Raw genomic sequence first — 13,353 nt, 5'->3', positions numbered from 1 at the left:
GGAAAGGCTCCCAGCCCCCACCAACAGGGAGCTCCTAGTGCCAGCTCTGCGGTTGTAGGGCCGGTGCTGGGAGATAAGGATCTCGCAGGTCCCTGCTCCTCGATCATGATCTCACAGTTGGGGGATCGGAGCTCCCTGCTGTCGGGGCAGGGGGACATAGTCCCTACCTGGGCTCCGGTGGTGGAGCCCACCCTGGCAGCAGGCAGCTCCTGGGGTCAGAGAGTAATCTCTCGCACCCTGCTGGCCGGCTGATCGGGAGCAGATTTGCTCCCAGTCAGGCATCTACATGAGCACTACTGTGCAGTAACTAAACACAAGTAAATGTGCTACTTGCATTTGCAGGTAGCAAATTTACTCCCGATTAGCAAAGATTGCAGCACTGTAAGCCTGTGCACATGTAAATGCACACTCTTACAGTGCAGTAAACTTTGCTACTGTGCAGTAAAATGTCTTTTGTGTGGATGCACCCACTGAATCTAACTCTAGCATCCTCCTTGCCCACTTGAAGAAGAGGAGGGAAAATGAACAAGAACACCCTATCTTTGTAGTGTACCGTATGTTATATGATTTGCCTTTCTCCTAATTATTTTAATAATAAAAAAATGCTTCCTGGCAACAATTGTCATCAGCAAGCCCATATGGAATGTAGTATCTTTTTTAATGAACCCCACAAACTTACATGTCAGGTGAATTTTAGAGCATTATGCTGGAAACAACTAAAACCATTTGTTCCCAGCTTTATACTTCTTCCTTTTTACCTTCTCAGTGCAGTAACTTTCCTTTCTTTCTCTTTTTTCACTATAATGACCATCATTATTACACCCAAACTGCTCAAATATAGCTCAAATGCGCAGGCACTCAAAAACAATACTACAACAGCTGTGTAGGAGTGCTTCCTTACAGAATTATGCAGGTATCTGACTAGTTTGTAAGCCCTCCAACCATCCAATTTTATAGTATCCTTGAGTGAAATGTCTTTGCATTCTGGCTGTACTTTGTGTTTGCAGTCACTCAAATTCTATCCACTTGATAATCTGCATGGTGGAAAGTGAACTATTTTCCTGAAAAATCCAAACTAGAGATTAAGAGTTGGATCAAATAATCTCTTAGATTAGATTTGGTCATAAGACTCAGTCTCTCTCTTTTAGTGTCCTTTCGTGTGGATTGAAAGGAGGGCAAGAATGTCAGGAGAACATGCAAGCAGATCTAAGACTGGGGTTTATGAATTACCTGGATTGTAGGAATGACACAAGGCACTTAGCTACTTGTTCCTCTCCTAGGCATCACCATTTCCTCTAGGTGACGGCAATTTAGTGTCTGGCAGCAGCATCCTCATTAATGCAGGAGTACACTTCCTTTGATTTCTCTGGCAGCTCAATACTTTTTACCTCCAGATTATAGGAGGGGCCGTGCTACTCATAGACAGGGTACTGGAGTGGATCTTCAGGAGCCCTTAATTCTAGTCCTGGTTCTGTTACAGGAAACAGGTTATGTGAATGAGGCATGTCATCTCTGTGCCTCAGTTTCTCCATCTCTAAAATGGCAACTGTGATCCCTACTTGCTCTGCAAAGCACTTGAAGCTCTGGGGACGAAAAGTGCTAGATTAGAGCACAAGGCTCCAGGTTTGTTTAGAGCAAAAATCCTCCTCTTACCTAATTTGTCATTCCTATAGGACTCTCCATGGACATTTTAACTGGGTAGGACGTGTGTAATTACACTTATTATGGAAGGTTTTGTGAAGTGAAGCTGAGTGCTGTTATAGAGGACAAAATGGGAGCCCCTAAGCTCCACACCTCTCTGTTGACTTTTACCCAGGCTCAAATTCACTTCTTCTGTTGACTTCTAACAGCCCTGTCAGTGCACCAAGGACTCTATAATAGGAGCCATATAAAAGTTCAGGTCTTTTAGAGCAGGAAACAAGCAACCATCATCTTGTTAGAGCTGCCCATTTTTAATTCCCAGATCTCGACAGCAGTAACATTTCCAGTATAAATTGGATCCAGGGGCACTTTTAGGAAGCTGCTTATGAAGCTGCAGCATCGACCAGCCTTCAAGCACAGTCTCTTTTGTCCTTGTTTCCTTGTGAAGGACAATCTCCCACCACACAGATGCCAGATAATTGCAGGGCTGAAGCATGCTCTCTGCCCACCCCTGACTACAGAGGGGTTATCTCCCTCTGTACAAACTCTGAGCAGCTGGAAATCCTGCATTAACTGCTATCACCTTCTAAGTCCCAGCGGCATTTCAGACAACTGTAAAGAAAACAGAAATACGGACATGACTCATGTCAGAGCTGTCCATGGCTCTCACCAAGGCTTTAAACTGGAGGCTGTGTGTGGCCTGTTGGTTTGGTTTGGGGAACACTTTCGGATGGCTGGCTCTAAATTGCAACTGGGTGAACCTCAATAAATGCATTTTGGAACCCCCTCTTCCTCACCTGCTGAAACTTCAGCAGCTGGTTGAAGTCTCCTGAGTTTTTCTTGTCCTGTCACTTTTGTGTCCTTTTCCTTCAATGAATCCAAACAGAACCATATCTGTGCACCCTCGCCTGCCTGGAGCTAACCTCCCTTGCAGTACAAGAAGACATATTTTTATTCACAGAACTTCCATTCATTTCTACAAACTCAGCTTTGGTAGTTTGCGGTGCTTTCCTGGCTGTAATCTATGTTCTGGGACACCCAACTGAATAAAATGCCAGGATTGTATGTTTAGCATCAGAGTGTCCTTTCTTGCTAGTTGTGTATTTATAGGGGGCTCCTGTCAGCTTAGTATCCAAGCACTCCACAAATTCAAATGCACTTATCTTCACATGGACTTCATGGGGGTGGGAAACTGAGGTGCAAAGAGACCACATGTTTTGTACAGCAAGTCTGGCAGAGGCAGGAATTGAACTCTTGCCCCTTAAATTGCTAATATAACACTACCCCAATTCCTCTGGAATAGGTCTGTCTAATTGACTGCTAGGCTCTCAAGTCTCAGGCCAGCACATGCTATCCCCTTGGCCATCCATTGTGTTAGCGCCTCATGGCCTACGTTATCCTTGTTCAGTCTGTACACTAGTATGGGGCACTCCTGTTCTAAGGAGGCAATGTGAATGCTAGGCCATGGGAAATTGTAACAGAAAACAGCATTGGAGAGAACTAAGCAGGACACTGAGAGTATGTCCATACTGGCCAACTATGGCACTAGGTAATGCCATGTTGAGACATGCCACACTTACCCTGCCCATGCTCCTTCCTAGTTATAGTATAGCCACTTTACAGTGGTGTCGTGTGTGCCAGTAAGCTCTGCTGAAAGGCAGAGCTAATGTGTCTGCATGCAGCAGCTCGTTAATACAGCTCCCATACTGCCAGTTCAGCTGGTAGCATATACAGAGCAGGTATGGCATGGCTCTGCTTGGCACTGCTTCATGCTCTAGATATACACCAGAGGAGAGGAGCTGGACACGTACCCCTCATGTCACTGCCACATAGTAGAAATGCTTCTAGGGCTGAGAAATGATGGGTGTAAACTGTAAAATGTCACGTTGGGCCATGTGATAGAGGGAAGATCCAAAACACAGTACACAGGGACTGTTTGCAGGACACAGGTCGGGCAGTGGAGTTAAAAAGTCACAGAGAGAGAGAATTCATTAGCAAGTACATATCTACTAGAAGACCATTGAAATCAATCTTCAGCACATTGCTTGATCAGCTTCTTGAGAATTTAACAGCAGCTACTTTAAGGACCAACTTTTCCTTAAAGTGTCTAGGCTTTATTCCTCACAACAAGGCAATTTACCTCCTAATTAACATAATTACTACCCATGTGAGGGGCTTATCCTATAAAAAGGACATCCTCCATATTGCAAAGCTTTCTTCAAGCACTGCCTACAGACACATGTGAGCTAGGCAGACTTTGTCAGTAAAGAAAATGACTAAAAGAGGCAGAGAAATCAGCTTTAGTTTATACTGATGGGGTGAAGCTGTGCTAGTTCTCTGAGCAAGAAGGGAAGAAAATATGGGGGGAGCTTACTGTTTGTTTCCACTGTGAATGGGGGTGATGAGGTGAGGGAAGTGAGGTGGATCTTGAGCTTGAAGGTACAACTTAGTTCCAGCCTCAGTGGTTTTTAAACCAGTAGAGAAGGAACATAAGAAGTGAATAACCTCATGTGTTAAGATTTAGCTGGGCTTCTTGTTTCTTTGTGTAACTTGGCTTCTTTGTGCCTTAGCTTGCCCAGCTGGAAAACTAAAGACTCCCCTAGAAACCAGATTCCCTGTCTGAGGTGACCCTCCCTGGGAAGTGGCTCTCAAATGCAAATCTCCAAGGCTGTGACATGAACCCCCTTGTTTGGCAGGCTGACTTTGGGTCTATGATTCTTCCTTTCTTGTTTATCACTGCTGTCTCCTTGCTTTGGCTAAAGTCATGAGCCAAATGGTGTCTTTTAATACCAAAGTTAATGCTCTTCCATAATCTGCTCAGTCAAGGCTTGGGGCTGGTTCAGGTGTTTCAGTTGATTGCTTACTTGCCTCCAGCCCAGGCACTGGAAGCCCCAAGCTGGATTTCCACTGCATTTCTTTCATGTGGCTCCATAGCCACAGCCATTTTTACTGAAAGCCAAACCTTTGAGTCTGCCAATACAACTGTCTTTGTCAGCCACGGGTATACAAGCCTCTTTCAAATACTAAGCTCTTGTCTTTTCTCCTTGCTCCATCTGTTATCGGTTTACCAAGGATCCCAGCCTATAGCAGTCCCTCATGATCAGCAATATGCTACCAGCTAAGTGATGATAACCTCCCTTTGGGCAAACCCTGCTCTCTCTGCCATAGCCAGTGTGCCCTTGTCAAGTGGAACTGATGCAGTTTTGCTGTGAAGAAGTAGGGGCAGGAATGAGGGAAGTCTCAGATATCCACACCCTGGAAGAGGCTGGTCCCAGTGAATTCACAGCCATTCCTCTCTTGGCCTAGGTCAATAGTGGAGCTGATGTAACAACCACCGATGTCTGGGATGCATTTTCTTTTCTTCCCCACCACTGCAGAGATGTCCAGGGAGCAGCCCAGCCACTTAGCCATGTGGCATGATGCAGGGTTTGGCTTTTAAAATGACTTTCTCCATTACCTTAGAGACAGTAGCAAGATGGAGCAAATATATGTCACACCTAGGAGGCTGTGGGGTCAAACACAAGGCACCTGTACTTGCTAGAGGACGTGGTTCTCCAGGGTGATCATCAGTATTGCATTTTCAGGCAGCAGTGAAGCCGCTTCAACATGGGGAGAACTGGGTTCAAGTACAAGCCTTGCTACTTGCCTTTCCTTCCTCATGCACAAACCAGTCTATACGCTGCTAGAGATTCAATCAGTTAAAGGAAAGGGAGGAGAAAGTGACTCCAGCATACCCAGTTCGGCAGGGGGAGGAACATTCTCTGTTTTTATATTGTCTAAAGGTAAAATGAACCCTTTAAGGAAAAGAATGTAATGCTATTTTTAATATCTGCATATGCTTCCTTCTATAATCAACAGAGGGAAACAGGACCATGTTGTGATCTTCATGTCAGTGTAAATCCAGACAACCAGAAGGATTTGAATTAGTCTCTCAGCATTTAAATGTGAAGAATCCTTAGAGAGAGATTTGTTACATTTACTAAATACCCTTTATGGAAACCTTTTACAGCTGTGTTGAATTCTTGGAAGGAGTTTAGCTGTGTACATTGAAAGCTGCTACAGGAAAACCGACTGTACTCCTGTAATGTTATTGTTGTTTTCCTAACTGGGGAAGAGAGCTGTTTATAGGCCACTGCAGCAGCTACATTTACTTGACTGACAGCCTGAATGTATGAGCAGCAAGCTGCCAAAACCACTTTGAGAGAGAAGTTTCAAAGGCTAGCAACGAGGAAAGCACTTACATACGATAGATACATTGCACATGTTCAAAGGCAGGCTCTGTTTTAAAAGCCTCCATCTATCATGCTCGGGGATTAAATTTGTGCTAAGGGCATTTGATCTATTTTAAAAGTTAAATGGATGTGTTTCAAATGCCTCGCTAATTGAAAAAAGAAAGAGAGAAGAAAGTGACAATGTAAATCTGATTTATTGGGTTAATTTAGAAACTCCAGACATTGCATCCTAAGTCTTTAACTCCACTTCAGTCAGTGCAGCTACATGTGGGACTACTTTGGCCCACTCTGCTGGCTTTAGGCAGCCCTACAGTCACAAATCAATGCAAAGACCTGCACATTCACAGGTGCCTGTGTCCTGATATGCCTTTGATCTCCTGGATGTGCCCAACTGATCTGATCAACGGGCAAGATTCATGCACTGACTCAATACTTTTCTGGGGTCCCCATTCAGCATCACCTAACTCTAAGCACATGAGTCGATCAGATCAAGAATAAGGCTGAATTTGGGGAAAGTGCAAAAAAAGTGAGCATAATGTCATTCTCATACTTGCTCCAGGCACTTCCTGACTGTCGTCTGTCCATCTAGATACCACTGTTGTGGTACCTGAGTATCTCTGCCATGTCACTTTTTTGACCTAAATGCTCTCTAAAATGTGTTTTCTAGGGAAATTCAGTCAAGAAGCTGTCTTGCATGTTATACATATAAAAGCGTTACATGCCTCTTGTGATTATACAAGTAACAATAACTCCCCATGCATGCACTATTAATCACATGATCTGTACAATTTCATTGTGTTCCTTGCTCCATTTCAATATGCAAGCAGTGACCATCTTTTACTGAGTTTTGCCATTTCACTGTGTCCATCGCTTGCACTGAAACATCCATGGCAAGTACTATCTCTATTTTCTCCTTAGTTTTCACACACTGAATTTAGTTACTATACTATGTCTCTGAACAGTGTGATTTTTATCTCATATAATAAATGTGCTGCCAATTTCCAGGAACAACAAGGAAAACTTAGGATGTAATCTCCTGATTTCCCGGCTTTAATGGTCAAAGCTCACCCCTGACTTTTATGGGGTGAAAATTTACCATGGTAATTTTTAAATTTATCCCAACTACTGTCAGAACAACTTAAGCTGTGTATTTTGGTGTAAATTTCATCCTTTAAGTATATTTGTGTGCTTGATTTATCTGTTAGCCTTTCTCAGTGTCAGTGACAGAAGGAAAGGGAGTAAGAGTCTGTTGGATGCTCCAGGGCATTAAAAATGAGATATAGAAACGATCACTCAGATTTGAATCTATCCTCAGACAGTAGCAACTAACCATTGTTTCCATTGGATGGCTCTTGGGTGACCTCTGTGAAATGGCCCGTTGCATAATAGCAGGTGTCTGCACCACAAAACCAGCCTCCTAAGGGGCGCTAGTGGGTAGTAACTCTGATAGGCTGCAACGAGTCAGAGGAATAAATACATACACCTTGGGAGTGTCTACAATTACTGTGCATTGGCCTAATTACACTGCACAGTAGAGCATCACAGCACGAACTGTGCTAATAGCCCACTGCGCAGTGTTATTAGGCTAATGCACAGTAAGTGTCACTAATTCACCATGCATTGGTGCTAATGCTCAGTAACTTTAGAGCTGCGCATTTAGTTAGTCCTTTATTAAGGAAGTAGTAAACTAGATGTGCAGTATCTAAGGAGCATTAATGAATGTGTAGACACGCTCCTTGGAGATTAAAGTACCTTCTTACCCCATTGGTCACTGTTCCCTAGGTGCAGAGAAGAGGGGGAAACTTGACCTTCCATTGTCCAGCATACGCCTGTTCTTATTGCTAATGGGTTTCCCTCTCTAAGGCAATCAATTTTGTGCATGCTGCCATGGAAATGAATTAATGGTGAAGAATTCAATAACAGCAAGTTCTTTTTAGCTGTTAAAACCAATAATTCCTATTTTTATTTAGATCTTAAAAAAAATGTAATTTATATGCTGCATACACCATAGCAACTCCATCTGGTATATAATACTATTATCTAGCACTTAAAAAAACAAACAAACCAACTTTGATCTTGGACCAAATGAGTTGACAGAGCCCTGGTGTCTTTTGTGTGTACAGCATATATGATCAATCCCTGGTTGGGCTAGATGATCTCTTAGGTCCCTTCCAGCCCTACTTCTTGCCTACGAGATTAAAAAGAGAAAAGAATACAGCATAACAAGCGTGTGCTGTCAGTATTCCTGGGAAAAATCCATGAGAAATGTCTTAGTATGCAGTGGCAGCATGTGGGCTGTAAGGGCTTTGCAAAATTAAGTCTTATCCAATCTAAGCACTCAGAAAATTCCCCAAGCCACCCTGAGGCACTGGCATTCACCTTAAGGCCAATATATGGATTTATACCCAGGCTAAGATTTGTGCATCGTTCTTACTTGTTGGGTAAGTGAGTTACTTTTGGGGTGAGTTGATTCATATTTAAGATACTTAATATGCTACCAGGTAAGCAAGTGGACCTGACTCACTTTCATAAGTTAGAAAGGAAGATGGTCTTAATCCAAGCTGTCCCATCAATGGAACAATATTTGGTCTTCTGAACTCTCATGTATTTTGAGGTCTACTGGGCTAATACTAAGGTCCCTGGAACATCTCCAGAGAGGCCCAGGGACTCCATATTGCTACCAGGCAAAACAACAATTCTCAGGAATCAAGTTGCACATGATGCCTCTGGATGGCCAGTCACCTGACAAAGGTTCATTGCATGTGGGATCCTTTGTAGCTTATGGGCAGACAGCACCCAAGGATGGCACCTAAGGAGATGGCAGTCCCCCTTCTGTGGGAACCTGAACCCTGAAGGTGGGACCACACTGTGAAGCAGATGGCTTCCTTTTGCTTACCTCATTTTTTTCAAAACAAGTAGCAGAGGGAACCATTGAGGCCTATGCCAGGTGATACACTCTGATAACAGGAAAGCTATGAGGACTATTCAAGACTCTCAACGTCACCATCTTTGTGACATTGCTACAGAAATACACCAAGGTGTTTCTCTGGAAGGCAGTGGGAGTATGACTAATCACAGCCTAGGAAATGAGTGTTTGCTGCACCACTTTCCCCTCTCCAAGATAGAAGGTTCCTTTTGAGCCATTATCACAGCACACTGAATATGGCTTAATGAAGGGCTCTGAGGCATGCAGTGAAATGGATCTTTAAAATGCACTGCAAATGCAGGTCATGTTTCTAAACCAGCTGGATCTTTAGGTAGCTGTGAATGGACATAGCTCCATGAGCCTCAGTGGAACTGCCTTGATTCATGCTACCCAAGGATGTACTACAAAGCAGGGACAAGAAAGTGTTATCAGACTCTATTTTTGGCCTGAGCAATCAGTTTACCTCAATTTGCAGTTTCAAAGGCATGTTCACAAATGAAAAAGCACTAGACAACAAAGTTTGAAAAAGCACTAAACAACAAAGTTTGAGTTTTATGTTTCTAAGCTGCACAGACCAGGGAGGTCTCATGACCAGGGCCTTTTGAGGCTTCGAGTCTCTCATTCCACTTACAGATAACTATATTTTTCACTATAGGGTACTAATGACAATACATATGGTTGTATCAGATTTTAATTATTAATACCCACACAGCTAAATTTTGGGGATCTACGATAACTGCCCTTAAGGGGGCAATATTCCTTCTCCTCTCCTGGCAACTGTAATTGTAACATAAGACGGATTTCGAGCATACTTTCATTATTGGACTCTTTCTATAAATTGGATTGCTTCTAATTAAAAAATATTGGTTTTAAATCTACTCCACATGGTCTTTCTCTTAAGCAAGAAAATTAAAAAGTGAATCTTCTCATCTGTCAATTTCAATAAATTCCCATCCCCCCTCGATCCCAGGCATTAGGAATGCGGTGGTTTCTGGATTATTATCATTTTATAGCATTTTCAAATTCTGTTCATTGAAACTTAATGAAAGATTTGTGCTGGTTAATTCATCAAATGCATTTGATTTTAGGACTCTACAGACACATGCTAAATACCAATACCATATAAATGAGTATAGTGAAGATAGAAAGTGTCTATATTCAAGCCACGTGTTTACAAGGGGATAAGTCACAGCACTCATGATCTCAGATGGCTGAAATAAGCTTTATGACACAAGTGCATCAGGAATTTGTTAACAGCATTATGAGATGCTGTTATAGGGTCACTTGTGACATGAGTCCACATCTTGAAGTGTTGAATCCATTAAAGTCCCCTTTTAAAAAGCACTATATTAACAATGAGTGTACTATTTGCAGATGTCTATATGTAGATGTACATGCATACTTACTCACACACGTCTGCTTAGGCATTATATATAATGATGTTATTTTTATATTAGACCCACACTTCTAACCCTCACATTATGTAACTGAACTGCATTGTTACCCATTTTCTTAACTTAGGCAGGATCTTTTTCCGTGTGGTGCAGTACTAAGCACACCGATGAAGCTCAGTAAATAATAAACAGCAGCATACAACCAACAAACACATCTCTGCTCCTGAAACAGTTTTAGACTAATAAGTGCTATTCAGGAAGGTCCAATCTTCATCTCTTCCCTACCAGAAGAAACTGCATGCATAACAAGCGGCAGCCTGAAATATCATGTACAAGCTTTGACCTTGAGACTTCCTGAACCAGTTTTGATTGGCTTTCCCCTAGAAACAACATGCTTCCACAGGAAGTTCATAAATGTGTCTAAGTCACAGCGATTTACGTAGTTTAATATTTTTAACTTTTAAAGAACAACCTGAAATGGGTGGCTTGTCACCGACACAAACAAATGGCCAGGTTTTCATAAGCAAACATCAGTTTTTCTCAGTGCAAACTGAACTGTTGAAAGGAAAGTGAGTGGTTTGTTGGCTATTAAGATTCTACTGATGTGGTCTTTCCTAGACAGCTTATAAAGTGGCTTCTCTGTACTCGGTATGAACCTGAACCATCCTCTGTTCTCAAACCATAGTGAAACGTTAACATTCTGGATCCAAATTCTGTAGCTAGCCTATATCTACAAAGAGCTGAACAAAAACCCTAGATCCAGGACTACAGAGCTTTGTGGACTTTTGGATCGAGCCGAACACTATCACTTACACCCATCAGCATCCTTAGAAAGACAAACCAGTGCACACCCATCCCTTTTTTACTAGATCAGAGTCTGGGGAACTGCCTACTTCAGGTGCAATGAATGGATACTCTCTCCTTTACTGAGTCGGCAAGAACCAATGAGAGTTGTATGAAATGCCCACTATCAAAGGTGAAATGGAGATACAAGGAAGAGATGGCTGATAACAGAAATGTCATGAAAAAGCAAAATATGAAATACTCAGAGGGAAAGAACAACAAGGACATGAAAATCTTGGTTGGAAGCTTTTAATCTATTTCACACCACTCTAGAAATTCACCCCAGACTTTTTTAATGACATCTCCTGGATTTTCATCTGGTTTCCCATGCTATGTATTCTATATAGTCAATGGGATATCTTCCTTTTGTGTATACTTGTACACCCCAAGTTATAAAATGATACCAGGTTATAAAATGATTATAGGGAGGTTATGAGGGAATAATAGTGTAAAAATGTTGGTCACACCAGTGTTACTACGAAGAGACCTGGGAACTGTACATTTTCTTTTTTGCAAATGACCTAATACAGCAGAGAGAGATGAAAACTGCATTATTGATGTTAGCCACGCATGCAGTGCCAGGCAAAACTATTTATATAATTAATTCAGAAGTCAGAAGCTCTGTCAAGGATTCATTATGAAAGGCTTTACAGCAACTTTGAAAATTAATAGACTAGTCAGATTAGTTCATGGTATGCTTGGGAACTTTAGTTTGTATTTAATTGCTGTACTTTGAAAGGTAAATTAAGAATACATCGTTGCCTGGGGAAATTGACAAGCACAATGAAATGAAAGCAGGGATTCTAGGACCCAGTAAAGCAGATTGGATCTGTAGTAAATTGTATTAAAAAAGAGCTCAGAAACATTATTCATTAAAAAGAAAGACAAAGAAAAGATCCACTAAAGTAAAACAGTCCTTTTGAAGCAACACTGTTCAATTTATATCTCCTACTTAGAAGATCCAATTCCACTCCACATCTTAATAGGTGTTTACAAAATAAGAGTTTCAATACATATTAATTTAGAGTCTTTTCACTGATAATGGCTTATCTTGTATTTCTCCAATTTCTCTGCTGAAACCACTTCCTGAGTAAAGGGGAATGGATAAGCCAACAAAATGGAAGATCTGCCTACGACATCTAACAGGAAGTCTCGCCTATTTGGTCAAGATTAGCAGGTCTTACATAAGAATTTATTACAGTACCTTTCTGTTTCCTGGTCTGTGGTTTGCTGCTTGTTCTCAAAGCCTGTGAAGCTGCTCATATCCACATAGCCGTCATTTTCATTAGCAGCAGATAACGCCCTGCTGGGATCTTCGAAAAATTCAGTAAAAGTTCCTGCCCGGGTGGGTCTTCGGGGAGGAATTTGTATATTTTCGTAATCTGAGCTCATAGCTGGGATGTTCTCATAGTCAGAAGTATCAGCATTGGGAAATGAAATAGACCTAGGCTTAGTTAAGGGGAGTGGCATGAAAGGTGGTCGGGACCGATCCTCAAAAGACTCCACTCTCGACACGCTCCGGCTAAAGGATTTGGGTGTCCCTTTCCTTTTACCATCCTTGTAGAAAAGAATGGTAGTAGGAGATTCAGAAGCCCGCAGCTTTCCAGCATGTGATTTTAGCTGAGGTGAACTGCTCAGGCTCCTTCTGTCCAGTTCCAAAACCCTCGCGGGTCCATGATAGCTAGACTCGGAGGAGGACCTTGAAGAGGAAACATTAACATCAACGTGGACCTTATTTTCTGTTTTCTTCTTGAATTTGAGGGTGAGGAACCTCTTAAAAGACGATTTCTTTTTCTTGGAGTACTTATCAGGAGATTCATTTTCTATTAATAGTGAGGGGGAACTTTTAGTGATTGGCTTCTTTGTGATACAAGCTAGTTCAAAAGGAGGTGGTATATCAACAACTGAGGATGGGGTAGATACACCACTTGATGGCAAGAGGTGATTTCTCTGGGAAAAGCTGCCTGAGGAACTAATTACACAAGGCAAAGACAGGTTATCTTCTGTCCTCTTTATTCTACTATCATCCAATGTAGAGCCATCACTTTCTCTGTAAACAGACCCTGGCATATCTCTACCTTCTACTGAGTAAGACCGAGGGTACAAAATAAAGCGCCTTGACTTAGCTGGCAGTGCCCTGTTGGCTTCCATTTGTTTTCCTTCCACCGTTAGTAAGTTATTACTTAAATCTTTAGTCACCGAGTCATTGTTTGAAGATGGCAAGTCAGTATCTAGCCCAGATTCTTCTGGAACAGTTTCTGGCACATAGCCAGGCATTTTCCCAGAGAGGGATCTTGTTCTAGTGACAATATTCTTC

At 42.1% G+C, this 13,353-nt stretch overlaps 1 protein-coding gene across 1 annotated transcript in view; it reads right to left on the bottom strand.

Moving 5' to 3' along the window:
* The window catches only part of FGD5 (FYVE, RhoGEF and PH domain containing 5), a gene marked incomplete at its 3' end in the record, with an annotated part of 112,470 nt that overhangs the window by 86,499 nt on the left and 12,618 nt on the right, over positions 1-13,353 (bottom strand). The window contains exon 3 of the mRNA XM_025196809.1: positions 12,241-13,353. This exon is cut by the window's right edge and continues 1 nt beyond it. Within this exon, the coding sequence (XP_025052594.1) occupies positions 12,241-13,353 (1,113 nt within the window). The remainder of the gene's footprint in view (positions 1-12,240) is intronic.

This window comes from Alligator sinensis, unplaced genomic scaffold (assembly GCF_000455745.1).
Source record: "Alligator sinensis unplaced genomic scaffold, ASM45574v1 scaffold839_1, whole genome shotgun sequence".
NCBI classification, from domain to species: Eukaryota; Metazoa; Chordata; order Crocodylia; family Alligatoridae; genus Alligator; species Alligator sinensis.
This window is presented reverse-complemented; position numbering and strand designations above follow the sequence as displayed.